This window comes from Aulostomus chinensis, chromosome 1 (genome assembly GCF_037954235.1).
Source record: "Aulostomus chinensis isolate RoL2024-O1b breed Wild chromosome 1, RoL_Achi_v1.0, whole genome shotgun sequence".
Taxonomy (NCBI): Eukaryota; Metazoa; Chordata; class Actinopteri; order Syngnathiformes; family Aulostomidae; genus Aulostomus; species Aulostomus chinensis.
In genome coordinates, this window is record NC_141320.1 from 67,949,499 (window position 1) to 67,965,392 (window position 15,894).

At 33.8% G+C, this 15,894-nt stretch overlaps 1 protein-coding gene across 5 annotated transcripts in view; it reads left to right on the forward strand.

Annotated features, from left to right (window-relative positions):
- iqcb1 (IQ motif containing B1) overlaps positions 1 to 15,894 on the forward strand; it is a 38,864-nt gene that overhangs the window by 19,925 nt on the left and 3,045 nt on the right. Inside the window, exons 1-10 of one of the 5 annotated variants that reach the window (XM_086202712.1) lie at positions 13,205 to 13,263; positions 13,823 to 13,926; positions 14,057 to 14,219; positions 14,302 to 14,501; positions 14,576 to 14,675; positions 14,759 to 14,925; positions 14,996 to 15,099; positions 15,328 to 15,480; positions 15,567 to 15,685; positions 15,798 to 15,864. In XM_086202712.1, coding sequence (XP_086058838.1) covers positions 13,836 to 13,926; positions 14,057 to 14,219; positions 14,302 to 14,501; positions 14,576 to 14,675; positions 14,759 to 14,925; positions 14,996 to 15,099; positions 15,328 to 15,480; positions 15,567 to 15,685; positions 15,798 to 15,864 — 1,164 coding nt within the window. In that variant the 5' untranslated portion in view covers positions 13,205 to 13,263; positions 13,823 to 13,835. Of the gene's footprint in view, positions 1 to 13,204; positions 13,264 to 13,292; positions 13,927 to 14,056; positions 14,220 to 14,301; positions 14,502 to 14,575; positions 14,676 to 14,758; positions 14,926 to 14,995; positions 15,100 to 15,327; positions 15,481 to 15,566; positions 15,686 to 15,797; positions 15,865 to 15,894 lie in introns of those variants that run through there. The other 4 variants (XM_086202710.1, XM_086202711.1, XM_086202713.1 and 1 more) reach the window with 4 other exon arrangements.

Consider the following 15,894-nt stretch of genomic DNA (forward strand, 5'->3'; position numbering starts at 1 on the left):
CTATCTATCCATCCATCTATCTATCTATCATCTATCTATCTATCTATCTATCTATCTATCATCTATCTATCATCTATCTATCTATCTATCTATCCATCCATCTATCTATCATCTATCTATCTATCATCTATCTATCATCTATCTATCCATCCATTTATCTATCTATCTATCATCTATCCATCTATCTATCTATCATCTATCCATCTATCTATCTATCTATCTTTCTATCATCCATCTATCTATCCATCTATCTATCATCTATCCATCCATCCATCCATCTATCTATCATCTATCCATCTATCTATCTATCATCTATCTATCTATCCATCCATCTATCTATCATCTATCTATCATCTATCTATCATCATCTATCCATCTATCCTCTATCTATCTATCTATCATCTATCTATCCATCTAACTATCATCTATCTATCTATCATCTATCATCTATCTATCATCTATCTATCTATCTATCTATCATCTATCTATCATCTATCTATCTATCTATCTATCTATCTATCTATCTATCTATCTATCTATCTATCTATCATCTATCTATCATCTATCTATCTATCTATCTATCATCTATCTATCATCTATCTATCTATCTATCTATCTATCTATCTATCATCTATCATCTATCTATCATCTATCTATCTATCTATCATCTATCTATCATCTATTTATCTATCTATCATCTATCTATCTATCCATCTATCTATCATCTATCTATCATCTATCTATCTATCATCTATCTATCATCTATCTATCTATCATCTGTCTATCTAACTATCTATCATCTATCTATCTATCTATCATCTATCTATCTATCTAACTTTCATCTATCTGTCTATCTATCTATCATCTATCTATCATTCTATCATCTATCTATCTATCATCTATCTATCTGTCCATCTATCTATCATCTGTCTATCTATCTATCATCTATCTATCTATCATCTATCTATCCATCTATCTATCTATCATCTATCTATCCATCTATCTATCTATCATCTATCTATCATCTATCTATCTATCTATCTATCTATCTATCTATCTATCTATCTATCTATCATCTATCTATCATCTATCTATCTATCTATCTATCCATCCATCTATCTATCATCTATCTATCTATCTATCTATCTATCCATCCATCTATCTATCTATCATCTATCTATCTATCTATCTATCTATCATCTATCTATCATCTATCTATCTATCTATCTATCCATCCATCTATCTATCATCTATCTATCTATCTATCTATCTATCTATCTATCTATCTATCTATCTATCTATCTATCTATCTATCATCTATCTATCATCTATCTATCCATCCATCTATCTATCTATCTATCATCTATCCATCTATCTATCTATCATCTATCCATCTATCTATCTATCTATCTATCTTTCTATCATCCATCTATCTATCCATCTATCTATCATCTATCCATCCATCCATCCATCTATCTATCATCTATCCATCTATCTATCTATCATCTATCTATCTATCATCTATCTATCCATCCATCTATCTGTCATCTATCTATCATCTATCTATCATCATCTATCCATCTATCCTCGATCTATCTATCTATCTCTCATCTATCTATCATCATCTATCCATCTATCCTCTATCTATCTATCATCTATCTATCTATCTAACTATCATCTATCTATCTATCATCTATCTATCTATCATCTATCTTTCATCTATCTATCTATCTAACTATCATCTATCTATCTATCATCTATCTGTCTATCTATCTATCATCTATCTATCTATCATCTGTCTATCTATCTATCATCCATCTATCTATCTATCTATCTATCATCTATCTATCTATCTATCTATCTATCTATCATCTATCTATCTATCTATCTATCTATCATCTATCTATCATCTATCTATCATCTATCCATCTATCTATCTATCTATCTATCATCTATCATCTATCTATCTATCTATCATCCATCCATCTATCATCTATCTATCTATCATCTATCTATCATCTATCTATCTATCATCTATCTATCTATCATCTATCATCTATCTATCTATCTATCTATCTATCATCTATCTATCTATCTATCATCTATCATCTATCTATCTATCTATCATCATCTTTCCATCTATCCTCTATCTATCTATCATCTATGTATCTAACTTTCATCTATCTATCTATCATCTATCTATCTATCTATCATCTATCTATCTATCATCTATCTATCTATCTAACTTTCATCTATCTGTCTATCTATCTATCATCTATCTATCATCTATCTATCCATCCATCTATCTATCTATCATCATCTATCAATCTATCCTCTATCTATCTATCATCTATCTATCCATCTATCCTCTATCTATCTATCATCTATCTATCTATCATCTATCCATCTATCTATCTATCTATCTATCTATCATCTATCCATCTATCCATCTATCTATCATCTATCTATCTATCTATCTATCTATCTATCTATCATCTATCTATCATCCATCTATCTATCATCTATCATCTATCTATCTATCTATCATCTATCTATCTATCTATCTATCATCTATCTATCATCTATCTATCTATCATCTATCTATCTATCATCTATCTATCTATCTATCATCTATCTATCATCTATCTATCTATCTATCATCTATCTATCTATCTATCATCTATCTATCTATCATCTATCTATCTATCTAACTATCATCTATCTATCCATCCATCTATCTATCATCTATCATCTATCTAACTATCATCTATCTATCCATCCATCTATCTATCATCTATCTATCTGTCCATCTATCTATCATCTATCTATCATCTATCTATCATCTATCTATCTATCATCTATCTATCTATCTATCATCTATCTATCCATCCATCTATCTATCTATCATCTATCTATCTATCTATCTATCATTTATCTATCTATCATCTATCTATCTATCATCTATCTATCTATCTATCTATCATCTATCTATCTATCATCTATCTATCTATCATCTATCTATCCATCCATCTATCTATCTATCATCCATCTATCTATCTATCTATCATCTTTCTATCATCTATCTATCTATCTATCTATCTATCTATCTATCTATCCATCCATCTATCTATCATCTATCTATCTATCTTTCTATCCATCTATCTATCATCTATCTATCATCTATCTATCCATCCATCTATCTATCTATCTATCATCTATCCATCTATCTATCTATCATCTATCCATCTATCTATCTATCTATCTATCTATCTATCTATCATCTATCCATCTATCTATCTATCATCTATCCATCTATCTATCTATCATCTATCTATCTATCTTTCTATCCATCTATCTATCATCTATCTATCATCTATCTATCCATCCATCTATCTATCTATCTATCATCTATCCATCTATCTATCATCTATCTATCCATCCATCTATCTATCTATCTATCATCTATCCATCTATCTATCTATCATCTATCCATCTATCTATCCATCTATCTATCATCTATCCATCCATCCATCTATCTATCTATCATCTATCCATCTATCTATCTATCATCTATCCATCTATCTATCTATCTATCATCTATCTATCTATCCATCTATCTATCTATCATCTATCTATCTATCTATCTATCTATCATCTATCTATCTATCTATCTATCTATCATCTATCTATCTATCTATCCATCCATCTATCTATCTATCATCTATCCATCTATCTATCTATCATCTATCCATCTATCTATCTATCTATCATCTATCTATCATCTATCCATCCATCCATCTATCTATCTATCTATCTATCTATCTATCTATCTATCATCTATCTATCATCTATCTATCTATCTATCTATCATCTATCTATCATCTATCTATCTATCTATCTATCTATCTATCTATCATCTATCATCTATCTATCATCTATCTATCTATCTATCATCTATCTATCATCTATCTATCTATCATCTATCTATCTATCCATCTATCTATCATCTATCTATCATCTATCTATCTATCATCTATCTATCATCTATCTATCTATCTATCATCATCTATCCATCTATCCTCTATCTATCTATCATCTGTCTATCTAACTATCTATCATCTATCTATCTATCATCTATCTATCTATCTAACTTTCATCTATCTGTCTATCTATCTATCATCTATCTATCATTCTATCATCTATCTATCTATCATCTATCTATCTGTCCATCTATCTATCATCTATCTATCTATCTATCATCTATCTATCTATCATCTATCTATCCATCTATCTATCTATCATCTATCTATCCATCTATCTATCTATCATCTATCTATCATCTATCTATCTATCTATCTATCTATCTATCTATCTATCTATCATCTATCTATCATCTATCTATCTATCTATCTATCCATCCATCTATCTATCATCTATCTATCTATCTATCTATCTATCCATCCATCTATCTATCTATCATCTATCTATCTATCTATCTATCTATCATCTATCTATCATCTATCTATCTATCTATCTATCCATCCATCTATCTATCATCTATCTATCTATCTATCTATCTATCTATCTATCTATCTATCTATCATCTATCTATCATCTATCTATCCATCCATCTATCTATCTATCTATCATCTATCCATCTATCTATCTTTCATCTATCCATCTATCTATCTATCTATCTTTCTATCATCCATCTATCTATCCATCTATCTATCATCTATCCATCCATCCATCCATCTATCTATCATCTATCCATCTATCTATCTATCATCTATCTATCTATCATCTATCTATCCATCCATCTATCTGTCATCTATCTATCATCTATCTATCATCATCTATCCATCTATCCTCGATCTATCTATCTATCTCTCATCTATCTATCATCATCTATCCATCTATCCTCTATCTATCTATCATCTATCTATCTATCTAACTATCATCTATCTATCTGTCCATCTATCTATCATCTATCTATCATCTATCTATCATCTATCTATCTATCATCTATCTATCTATCTATCATCTATCTATCCATCCATCTATCTATCTATCATCTATCTATCTATCTATCTATCATTTATCTATCTATCATCTATCTATCTATCATCTATCTATCCATCCATCTATCTATCTATCATCCATCTATCTATCTATCTATCATCTTTCTATCATCTATCTATCTATCTATCTATCTATCTATCTATCTATCTATCTATCTATCTATCTATCTATCTATCTATCTATCAATCTCTCTTTCTATCTATCTATGTATCTATCTATCTATCTATCTATCTATCTATCTATCTATCTATCTATCTATCTATCTATCATCTTTCATCCATTATCTATCTATCTATCTATCTATCTATCTATCTATCTATCTATCTATCTATCTATCATCTATCTATCTATCATCTATCCATTTATCTATCATCTATTCTATCTATCTATGTATCTATCTATCTATCTATCTATCTATCTATCTATCTATCTATCTATCTATCATCTATCTATCCATCTATCTATCTATCATCTATCTATCATCTATCTATCATCTATCTATCTATCATCTATCTATCATCTATCTATCTATCTATCTATCCATCCATCTATCTATCATCTATCTATCTATCTATCCATCCATCTATCTATCTATCATCTATCTATCTATCTATCTATCTATCTATCATCTATCTATCATCTATCTATCTATCTATCTATCCATCCATCTATCTATCATCTATCTATCTATCTATCTATCTATCTATCTATCTATCTATCTATCTATCTATCTATCTATCTATCTATCATCTATCTATCATCTATCTATCTATCTATCTATCATCTATCTATCATCTATCTATCTATCTATCTATCTATCTATCTATCTATCATCTATCATCTATCTATCATCTATCTATCTATCTATCATCTATCTATCATCTATTTATCTATCTATCATCTATCTATCTATCCATCTATCTATCATCTATCTATCATCTATCTATCTATCATCTATCTATCATCTATCTATCTATCTATCATCATCTATCCATCTATCCTCTATCTATCTATCATCTGTCTATCTAACTATCTATCATCTATCTATCTATCTATCATCTATCTATCTATCTAACTTTCATCTATCTGTCTATCTATCTATCATCTATCTATCATTCTATCATCTATCTATCTATCATCTATCTATCTGTCCATCTATCTATCATCTATCTATCTATCTATCATCTATCTATCTATCATCTATCTATCCATCTATCTATCTATCATCTATCTATCCATCTATCTATCTATCATCTATCTATCATCTATCTATCTATCTATCTATCTATCTATCTATCTATCTATCTATCATCTATCTATCATCTATCTATCTATCTATCTATCCATCCATCTATCTATCATCTATCTATCTATCTATCTATCTATCCATCCATCTATCTATCTATCATCTATCTATCTATCTATCTATCTATCATCTATCTATCATCTATCTATCTATCTATCTATCCATCCATCTATCTATCATCTATCTATCTATCTATCTATCTATCTATCTATCTATCTATCTATCTATCTATCTATCTATCTATCTATCATCTATCTATCATCTATCTATCATCTATCTATCTATCTATCTATCCATCCATCTATCTATCATCTATCTATCTATCTATCTATCTATCTATCTATCTATCTATCTATCTATCTATCTATCTATCATCTATCTATCATCTATCTATCCATCCATCTATCTATCTATCTATCATCTATCCATCTATCTATCTATCATCTATCCATCTATCTATCTATCTATCTATCTTTCTATCATCCATCTATCTATCCATCTATCTATCATCTATCCATCCATCCATCCATCTATCTATCATCTATCCATCTATCTATCTATCATCTATCTATCTATCATCTATCTATCCATCCATCTATCTGTCATCTATCTATCATCTATCTATCATCATCTATCCATCTATCCTCGATCTATCTATCTATCTCTCATCTATCTATCATCATCTATCCATCTATCCTCTATCTATCTATCATCTATCTATCTATCTAACTATCATCTATCTATCTATCATCTATCTATCTATCATCTATCTTTCATCTATCTATCTATCTAACTATCATCTATCTATCTATCATCTATCTGTCTATCTATCTATCATCTATCTATCTATCATCTGTCTATCTATCTATCATCCATCTATCTATCTATCTATCTATCATCTATCTATCTATCTATCTATCTATCATCTATCTATCTATCTATCTATCTATCATCTATCTATCATCTATCTATCATCTATCCATCTATCTATCTATCTATCTATCATCTATCATCTATCTATCTATCTATCATCCATCCATCTATCATCTATCTATCTATCATCTATCTATCATCTATCTATCTATCATCTTTCTATCTATCATCTATCATCTATCTATCTATCTATCTATCTATCATCTATCTATCTATCTATCATCTATCATCTATCTATCTATCTATCATCATCTTTCCATCTATCCTCTATCTATCTATCATCTATGTATCTAACTTTCATCTATCTATCTATCATCTATCTATCTATCTATCATCTATCTATCTATCATCTATCTATCTATCTAACTTTCATCTATCTGTCTATCTATCTATCATCTATCTATCATCTATCTATCCATCCATCTATCTATCTATCATCATCTATCCATCTATCCTCTATCTATCTATCATCTATCTATCCATCTATCCTCTATCTATCTATCATCTATCTATCTATCATCTATCCATCTATCTATCTATCTATCTATCTATCATCTATCCATCTATCCATCTATCTATCATCTATCTATCTATCTATCTATCTATCTATCATCTATCTATCATCCATCTATCTATCATCTATCATCTATCTATCTATCTATCATCTATCTATCTATCTATCTATCATCTATCTATCATCTATCTATCTATCATCTATCTATCTATCATCTATCTATCTATCTATCATCTATCTATCATCTATCTATCTATCTATCATCTATCTATCTATCTATCATCTATCTATCTATCATCTATCTATCTATCTAACTTTCATCTATCTGTCTATCTATCTATCCATCCATCTATCTATCTATCATCATCTATCATCTATCCTCTATCTATCATCTATCTATCTATCATCTATCTATCTATCTATCATCTATCTATCATCTATCTATCTATCTATCATCATCTATCCACCTATCCTCTATCTATCTATCATCTATCTATCTATCATCTATCTATCTATCTAACTATCATCTATCTATCCATCCATCTATCTATCATCTATCATCTATCTAACTATCATCTATCTATCCATCCATCTATCTATCATCTATCATCTATCTATCTGTCCATCTATCTATCATCTATCTATCATCTATCTATCATCTATCTATCCATCCATCTATCTATCTATCATCTATCTATCTATCTATCTTTCATTTATCTATCTATCATCTATCTATCTATCATCTATCTATCTATCTATCTATCTATCATCTATCTATCTATCATCTATCTATCTATCATCTATCTATCCATCCATCTATCTATCTATCATCCATCTATCTATCTATCTATCATCTTTCTATCATCTATCTATCTATCTATCTATCTATCTATCTATCTATCCATCCATCTATCTATCATCTATCTATCTATCTTTCTATCCATCTATCTATCATCTATCTATCATCTATCTATCCATCCATCTATCTATCTATCTATCATCTATCCATCTATCTATCTATCATCTATCCATCTATCTATCTATCTATCTATCTATCTATCTATCTATCTATCTATCATCTATCCATCTATCTATCTATCATCTATCCATCTATCTATCTATCATCTATCTATCTATCTTTCTATCCATCTATCTATCATCTATCTATCATCTATCTATCCATCCATCTATCTATCTATCTATCATCTATCCATCTATCTATCATCTATCTATCCATCCATCTATCTATCTATCTATCATCTATCCATCTATCTATCTATCATCTATCCATCTATCTATCCATCTATCTATCATCTATCCATCCATCCATCTATCTATCTATCATCTATCCATCTATCTATCTATCATCTATCCATCTATCTATCTATCTATCATCTATCTATCTATCCATCTATCTATCTATCATCTATCTATCTATCTATCTATCTATCATCTATCTATCTATCTATCTATCTATCATCTATCTATCTATCTATCCATCCATCTATCTATCTATCATCTATCCATCTATCTATCTATCATCTATCCATCTATCTATCTATCTATCATCTATCTATCATCTATCCATCCATCCATCTATCTATCTATCTATCTATCTATCTATCTATCTATCTATCTATCTATCATCTATCTATCATCTATCTATCTATCTATCTATCATCTATCTATCATCTATCTATCTATCTATCTATCATCTATCATCTATCTATCATCTATCTATCTATCTATCATCTATCTATCATCTATCTATCTATCATCTATCTATCTATCCATCTATCTATCATCTATCTATCATCTATCTATCTATCATCTATCTATCATCTATCTATCTATCTATCATCATCTATCCATCTATCCTCTATCTATCTATCATCTGTCTATCTAACTATCTATCATCTATCTATCTATCATCTATCTATCTATCTAACTTTCATCTATCTGTCTATCTATCTATCATCTATCTATCATTCTATCATCTATCTATCTATCATCTATCTATCTGTCCATCTATCTATCATCTATCTATCTATCTATCATCTATCTATCTATCATCTATCTATCCATCTATCTATCTATCATCTATCTATCCATCTATCTATCTATCATCTATCTATCATCTATCTATCTATCTATCTATCTATCTATCTATCTATCATCTATCTATCATCTATCTATCTATCTATCTATCCATCCATCTATCTATCATCTATCTATCTATCTATCTATCTATCCATCCATCTATCTATCTATCATCTATCTATCTATCTATCTATCTATCATCTATCTATCATCTATCTATCTATCTATCTATCCATCCATCTATCTATCATCTATCTATCTATCTATCTATCTATCTATCTATCTATCTATCATCTATCTATCATCTATCTATCCATCCATCTATCTATCTATCTATCATCTATCCATCTATCTATCTTTCATCTATCCATCTATCTATCTATCTATCTTTCTATCATCCATCTATCTATCCATCTATCTATCATCTATCCATCCATCCATCCATCTATCTATCATCTATCCATCTATCTATCTATCATCTATCTATCTATCATCTATCTATCCATCCATCTATCTGTCATCTATCTATCATCTATCTATCATCATCTATCCATCTATCCTCGATCTATCTATCTATCTCTCATCTATCTATCATCATCTATCCATCTATCCTCTATCTATCTATCATCTATCTATCTATCTAACTATCATCTATCTATCTATCATCTATCTATCTATCATCTATCTTTCATCTATCTATCTATCTAACTATCATCTATCTATCTATCATCTATCTGTCTATCTATCTATCATCTATCTATCTATCATCTGTCTATCTATCTATCATCCATCTATCTATCTATCTATCTATCATCTATCTATCTATCTATCTATCTATCTATCATCTATCTATCTATCTATCTATCATCTATCTATCATCTATCTATCATCTATCCATCTATCTATCTATCTATCTATCATCTATCATCTATCTATCTATCTATCATCCATCCATCTATCATCTATCTATCTATCATCTATCTATCATCTATCTATCTATCATCTATCTATCTATCATCTATCATCTATCATCTATCTATCTATCATCTATCATCTATCTATCTATCTATCATCTATGTATCTAACTTTCATCTATCTATCTATCATCTATCTATCTATCTATCTATCATCTATCTATCTATCATCTATCTATCTATCTAACTTTCATCTATCTGTCTATCTATCTATCATCTATCTATCCATCCATCTATCTATCTATCATCATCTATCCATCTATCCTCTATCTATCTATCATCTATCTATCCATCTATCCTCTATCTATCTATCATCTATCTATCTATCATCTATCCATCTATCTATCTATCTATCATCTATCATCTATCCATCTATCCATCTATCTATCATCTATCTATCTATCTATCTATCTATCTATCTATCATCTATCTATCATCTATCTATCATCCATCTATCTATCATCCATCATCTATCTATCATCTATCTATCTATCATCTATCTATCTATCTATCATCTTTCTATCATCTATCTATCTATCATCATCTATCATCTATCCTCTATCTATCATCTATCTATCTATCATCTATCTATCTATCTATCATCTATCTATCATCTATCTATCTATCTATCATCATCTATCCACCTATCCTCTATCTATCTATCATCTATCTATCTATCATCTATCTATCTAACTATCATCTATCTATCCATCCATCTATCTATCTATCATCTATCTATCTGTCCATCTATCTATCATCTATCTATCATCTATCTATCATCTATCTATCTATCATCTATCTATCTATCTATCATCTATCTATCCATCCATCTATCTATCTATCATCCATCTATCTATCTATCTATCATCTTTCTATCATCTATCTATCTATCTATCTATCTATCTATCTATCTATCTATCTATCCATCCATCTATCTATCATCTATCTATCTATCTTTCTATCCATCTATCTATCATCTATCTATCATCTATCTATCCATCCATCTATCTATCTATCTATCATCTATCCATCTATCTATCTATCATCTATCCATCTATCTATCTATCTATCTATCTATCATCTATCCATCTATCTATCTATCATCTATCCATCTATCTATCTATCATCTATCTATCTATCTTTCTATCCATCTATCTATCATCTATCTATCATCTATCTATCCATCCATCTATCTATCTATCTATCATCTATCCATCTATCTATCATCTATCTATCCATCCATCTATCTATCTATCTATCATCTATCCATCTATCTATCTATCATCTATCCATCTATCTATCCATCTATCTATCATCTATCCATCCATCCATCTATCTATCTATCATCTATCCATCTATCTATCTATCATCTATCCATCTATCTATCTATCTATCATCTATCTATCTATCCATCTATCTATCTATCATCTATCTATCTATCTATCTATCATCTATCTATCTATCTATCTATCTATCATCTATCTATCTATCTATCCATCCATCTATCTATCTATCATCTATCCATCTATCTATCTATCATCTATCCATCTATCTATCTATCTATCATCTATCTATCATCTATCCATCCATCCATCTATCTATCTATCATCTATCCATCTATCTATCTATCATCTATCCATCTATCTATCTATCTATCATCTATCTATCTATCCATCTATCTATCTATCATCTATCTATCTATCTATCTATCTATCCATCTATCTATCTATCCATCTATCTATCATCTATCCATCCATCCATCCATCTATCTATCATCTATCCATCTATCTATCTATCATCTATCTATCTATCATCTTTCTATCTATCTATCATCTATCTATCTATCATCTTTCTATCTATCCATCTATCTATCATCTATCTATCATCTATCCATCCATCTATCTATCATCTATCTATCATCTATCCATCTATCTATCTATCATCTATCTATCTATCCATCCATCTATCTATCATCTATCTATCTATCTATCTATCTATCTATCTATCTATCTATCTATCATCTATCTATCATCTATCTATCTATCCATCTATCTATCTATCATCCGTCATCTATCATCTATCTATCTATCTATCATCTTTCATCTATCTATCTATCTCTCTATCTATCTATCTATCCATCTATCTATCAATCCATCGATCCATTAATAATCAGAAGTGAAGGACCGAGCGGTTCTCGATTGCCCCCTTGCGGACTGAAAATATCACGACACTGGAGGAAAGTGTGTCTTGACGAGCCAAACTGAGCTCAGCTACTTTCATCATCACAGTGTCAGTCACCATTTTCATTGTTCTTGGCGTGTCCGGGTTCAGCTCCGACTGATCTGGTCTAGTAGGTGTGTGTGTGTGTGTGTGTGTGTGCCGTCCAACCCTTGTGACGTCACGTTACCATAGACACGGAAGAGCGTTGTACATGCTCCTGGTGGACTGGGAGGTTCGAGTGCGAGCTATCAACACAGTTGGGGTTGGGGCAGCTAGCCAAGCGGCTAGCTGTAAACCGTCCCATTTCGTGACGAATTAAGTTGAGCAAGTAAATGAGCGTTTATGCGCTTGTGCGAGCAAGCATCAGTGGGCTAGCAGGCGCGAGCGAGAAGCAGTGGGCTTGCAGGCGCGGGCTAGCAGCAGCGGGCTAGCAGCAGCGGGCAAGCAGCAGTGGGCTAGCCGTCGCGAGCGAGAAGCAGTGGGCTTGCAGCCGCGGGCTAGCAGCAGTGGGCTAGCAGCAGTGGGCTAGAAGCAGCGGGCTTGCAGCTGCGGGCTAGCAGCAGTGGGCTAGAAGCAGCGGGCTTGCAGGCGCGGGCTAGCAGCAGTGGGCTAGCAGGCGCAGCGGGCTACACACGATAGACGCGTTTGCTAGCAGGGCGGAAGAGGGTCGTTTGAAACGATCTTTATTGACAGGGCTGCTGGCAAGATGGAGGACGAGGTGTTGGACCTGAAGAGGCGGTTGGATGAGAGTCTCAGTCCGGAGGAGCGAGTCCAGCTGTTGAACCGCACCCTCAGCGGTGAGACCACCGTCTCTTAACCGCCTTTCTGCGCTCATTTCCCGCTCGGATATCTGATGAACCGTTGGAGATACAGGGGCCCCACCCTCCTGGTCCAGGTCAGTCACAGTCTACATGTTGTCTTTTTCAGAGCTTCTCCGCACGGCAATGCTCCAGTCCAGGGGGGGCCTGCTGGCCAGACTCAAGTCCCACTTGTACCTGAGTGGCGTCCTCAATCACTGCTCCGCCCTCCTGGATGCTGGGAGGCTGGGGGTCAGCTGGAGTGCTGCCACCACTCTGGCCCACCTCACCAGGTAACCAGGATGTCTGAGTGTGTATTTGGACCCTTGTCTGTCTGACTGTGGCACCAAGACTGTCTGTCTGCCTGTCCGTCAGCTCCTGCTGCGTGGGGGTGGAGCCAGCTGGACACTCAGAGGCCTTCACTGGCCTGTTCCTGCCGTCACTCATGGAAGGCCTCCTGTCGTTTGCCCATCAGCTGGCAAGGCGAGGCGAGGCCAGTAGCCACACCCTCTTCAGGAAAGTGATGGACTCCATTGGCTGGCTGCTCGCCGCCCACGCGCACCTTACCAGGCAGGGTCAGTATCAACACTGCCGTCCAATCCGTCCTCAATCGATCAGCTTGTTAGGTAACGTCAACATGTGTCCACAGTCCTAAGCTCCACCCACTATGAACACATCCAGATGAGCGATGATGTCACCTTGGCACTGCTGTCCATTCAGATGTGGAGTCAAACTTGTTCAGCCAATCGGTGATACATATACACACACATACTCACGCACACACTCACACATGCACACACACTCATACTGACGGGTGTCCCTCTCTCTCCAGCCACTTCCTGGCGGGGCTGAGCAGTGACTCCGTCCTGCTGCTGCTCAACGAGGCCATCGGCCAATTAGCTGTCAGCTCCGACTCAGCAGTGGGCAGAGCCTCCATCCGGCTCATCCTCCTCATGGCCAGTCAGCTGGAGCTGCGACCCCTACTCCTCGGATTCAGAGGTCAGGCGTGCAGCTTGATCACATTAGATGGGTTGAAGAAAGGTCAAAGGTCATCCCTGTGTGTCAGCAGGTCTGGACAGCCTATTGAGCAAGGACTGGATGGGGCGGGGCTTTGATCAGGACACCCACCAGCTCATGACCCTCGTCCAATCTGTCAACTCCCCAACAAGTCAGGTGAGTGTCCACCTTTCTGTCGTGTTGGAGTTGACCTCAGATCTCTCATTCAAGTTGAGAGGACAAACGAGACTCAACGACGGATCGTCTTACAGCCTCTTGCGGGTTTAATGCACAGATCAACCACCTCACATCTTACATACAGACAGAACCCTCCTTACAACTTGCATTCACATTTTATACCTTTCGTTGACGTCATTACTCGTGTGTGTACGTGCTTCTCTTCAGCAAGGGGCATCCTGTTTGGCAAGATACTGGGGTACAGTTTTACTGGAACTTTCAGTCCTCCCGTCCTCATATGACCTGAACTTAAGTCCTTGTACTAGCAGTACCCTGTTTACTTGGAGACCAGTATGTCTTACAGAAACTTTCTCCAGACACGTATGTCTTACATAAACTCACGCCCCTACAGTCGTCCATCCATTGGTATCGCTGTCTGACCTTTGACCCCTCTTCTTTGCTATCAGATGTGTTCTAAGCGTGTGCGTGCAGCATGCGTGATCCAAGCGGCTTGGCGGTCGTATCAGACCAGACGCCGGCTGAAGAGCCTACGCAGGGGGGTGTGCACCCTGCAGAGGAGCTTCAGGTGGGCACGGCTGCAAGATTCACAGGCCAGCACGCCATTGCCTGCCCACAGCTCCAAAACTCCTCCTCTGTGTGTGTGTGTGTGTGTGCGTGTGCACGGGCATGTGTGTCAGGGTTAGAGCAAGACAGCGGCAGTGGCAACATGAGGCACAGCAACGGGAGGAGGAGCTTAAGTTCCAGGTGAGGGCAGAGTTAACTGTTCTGTTGACT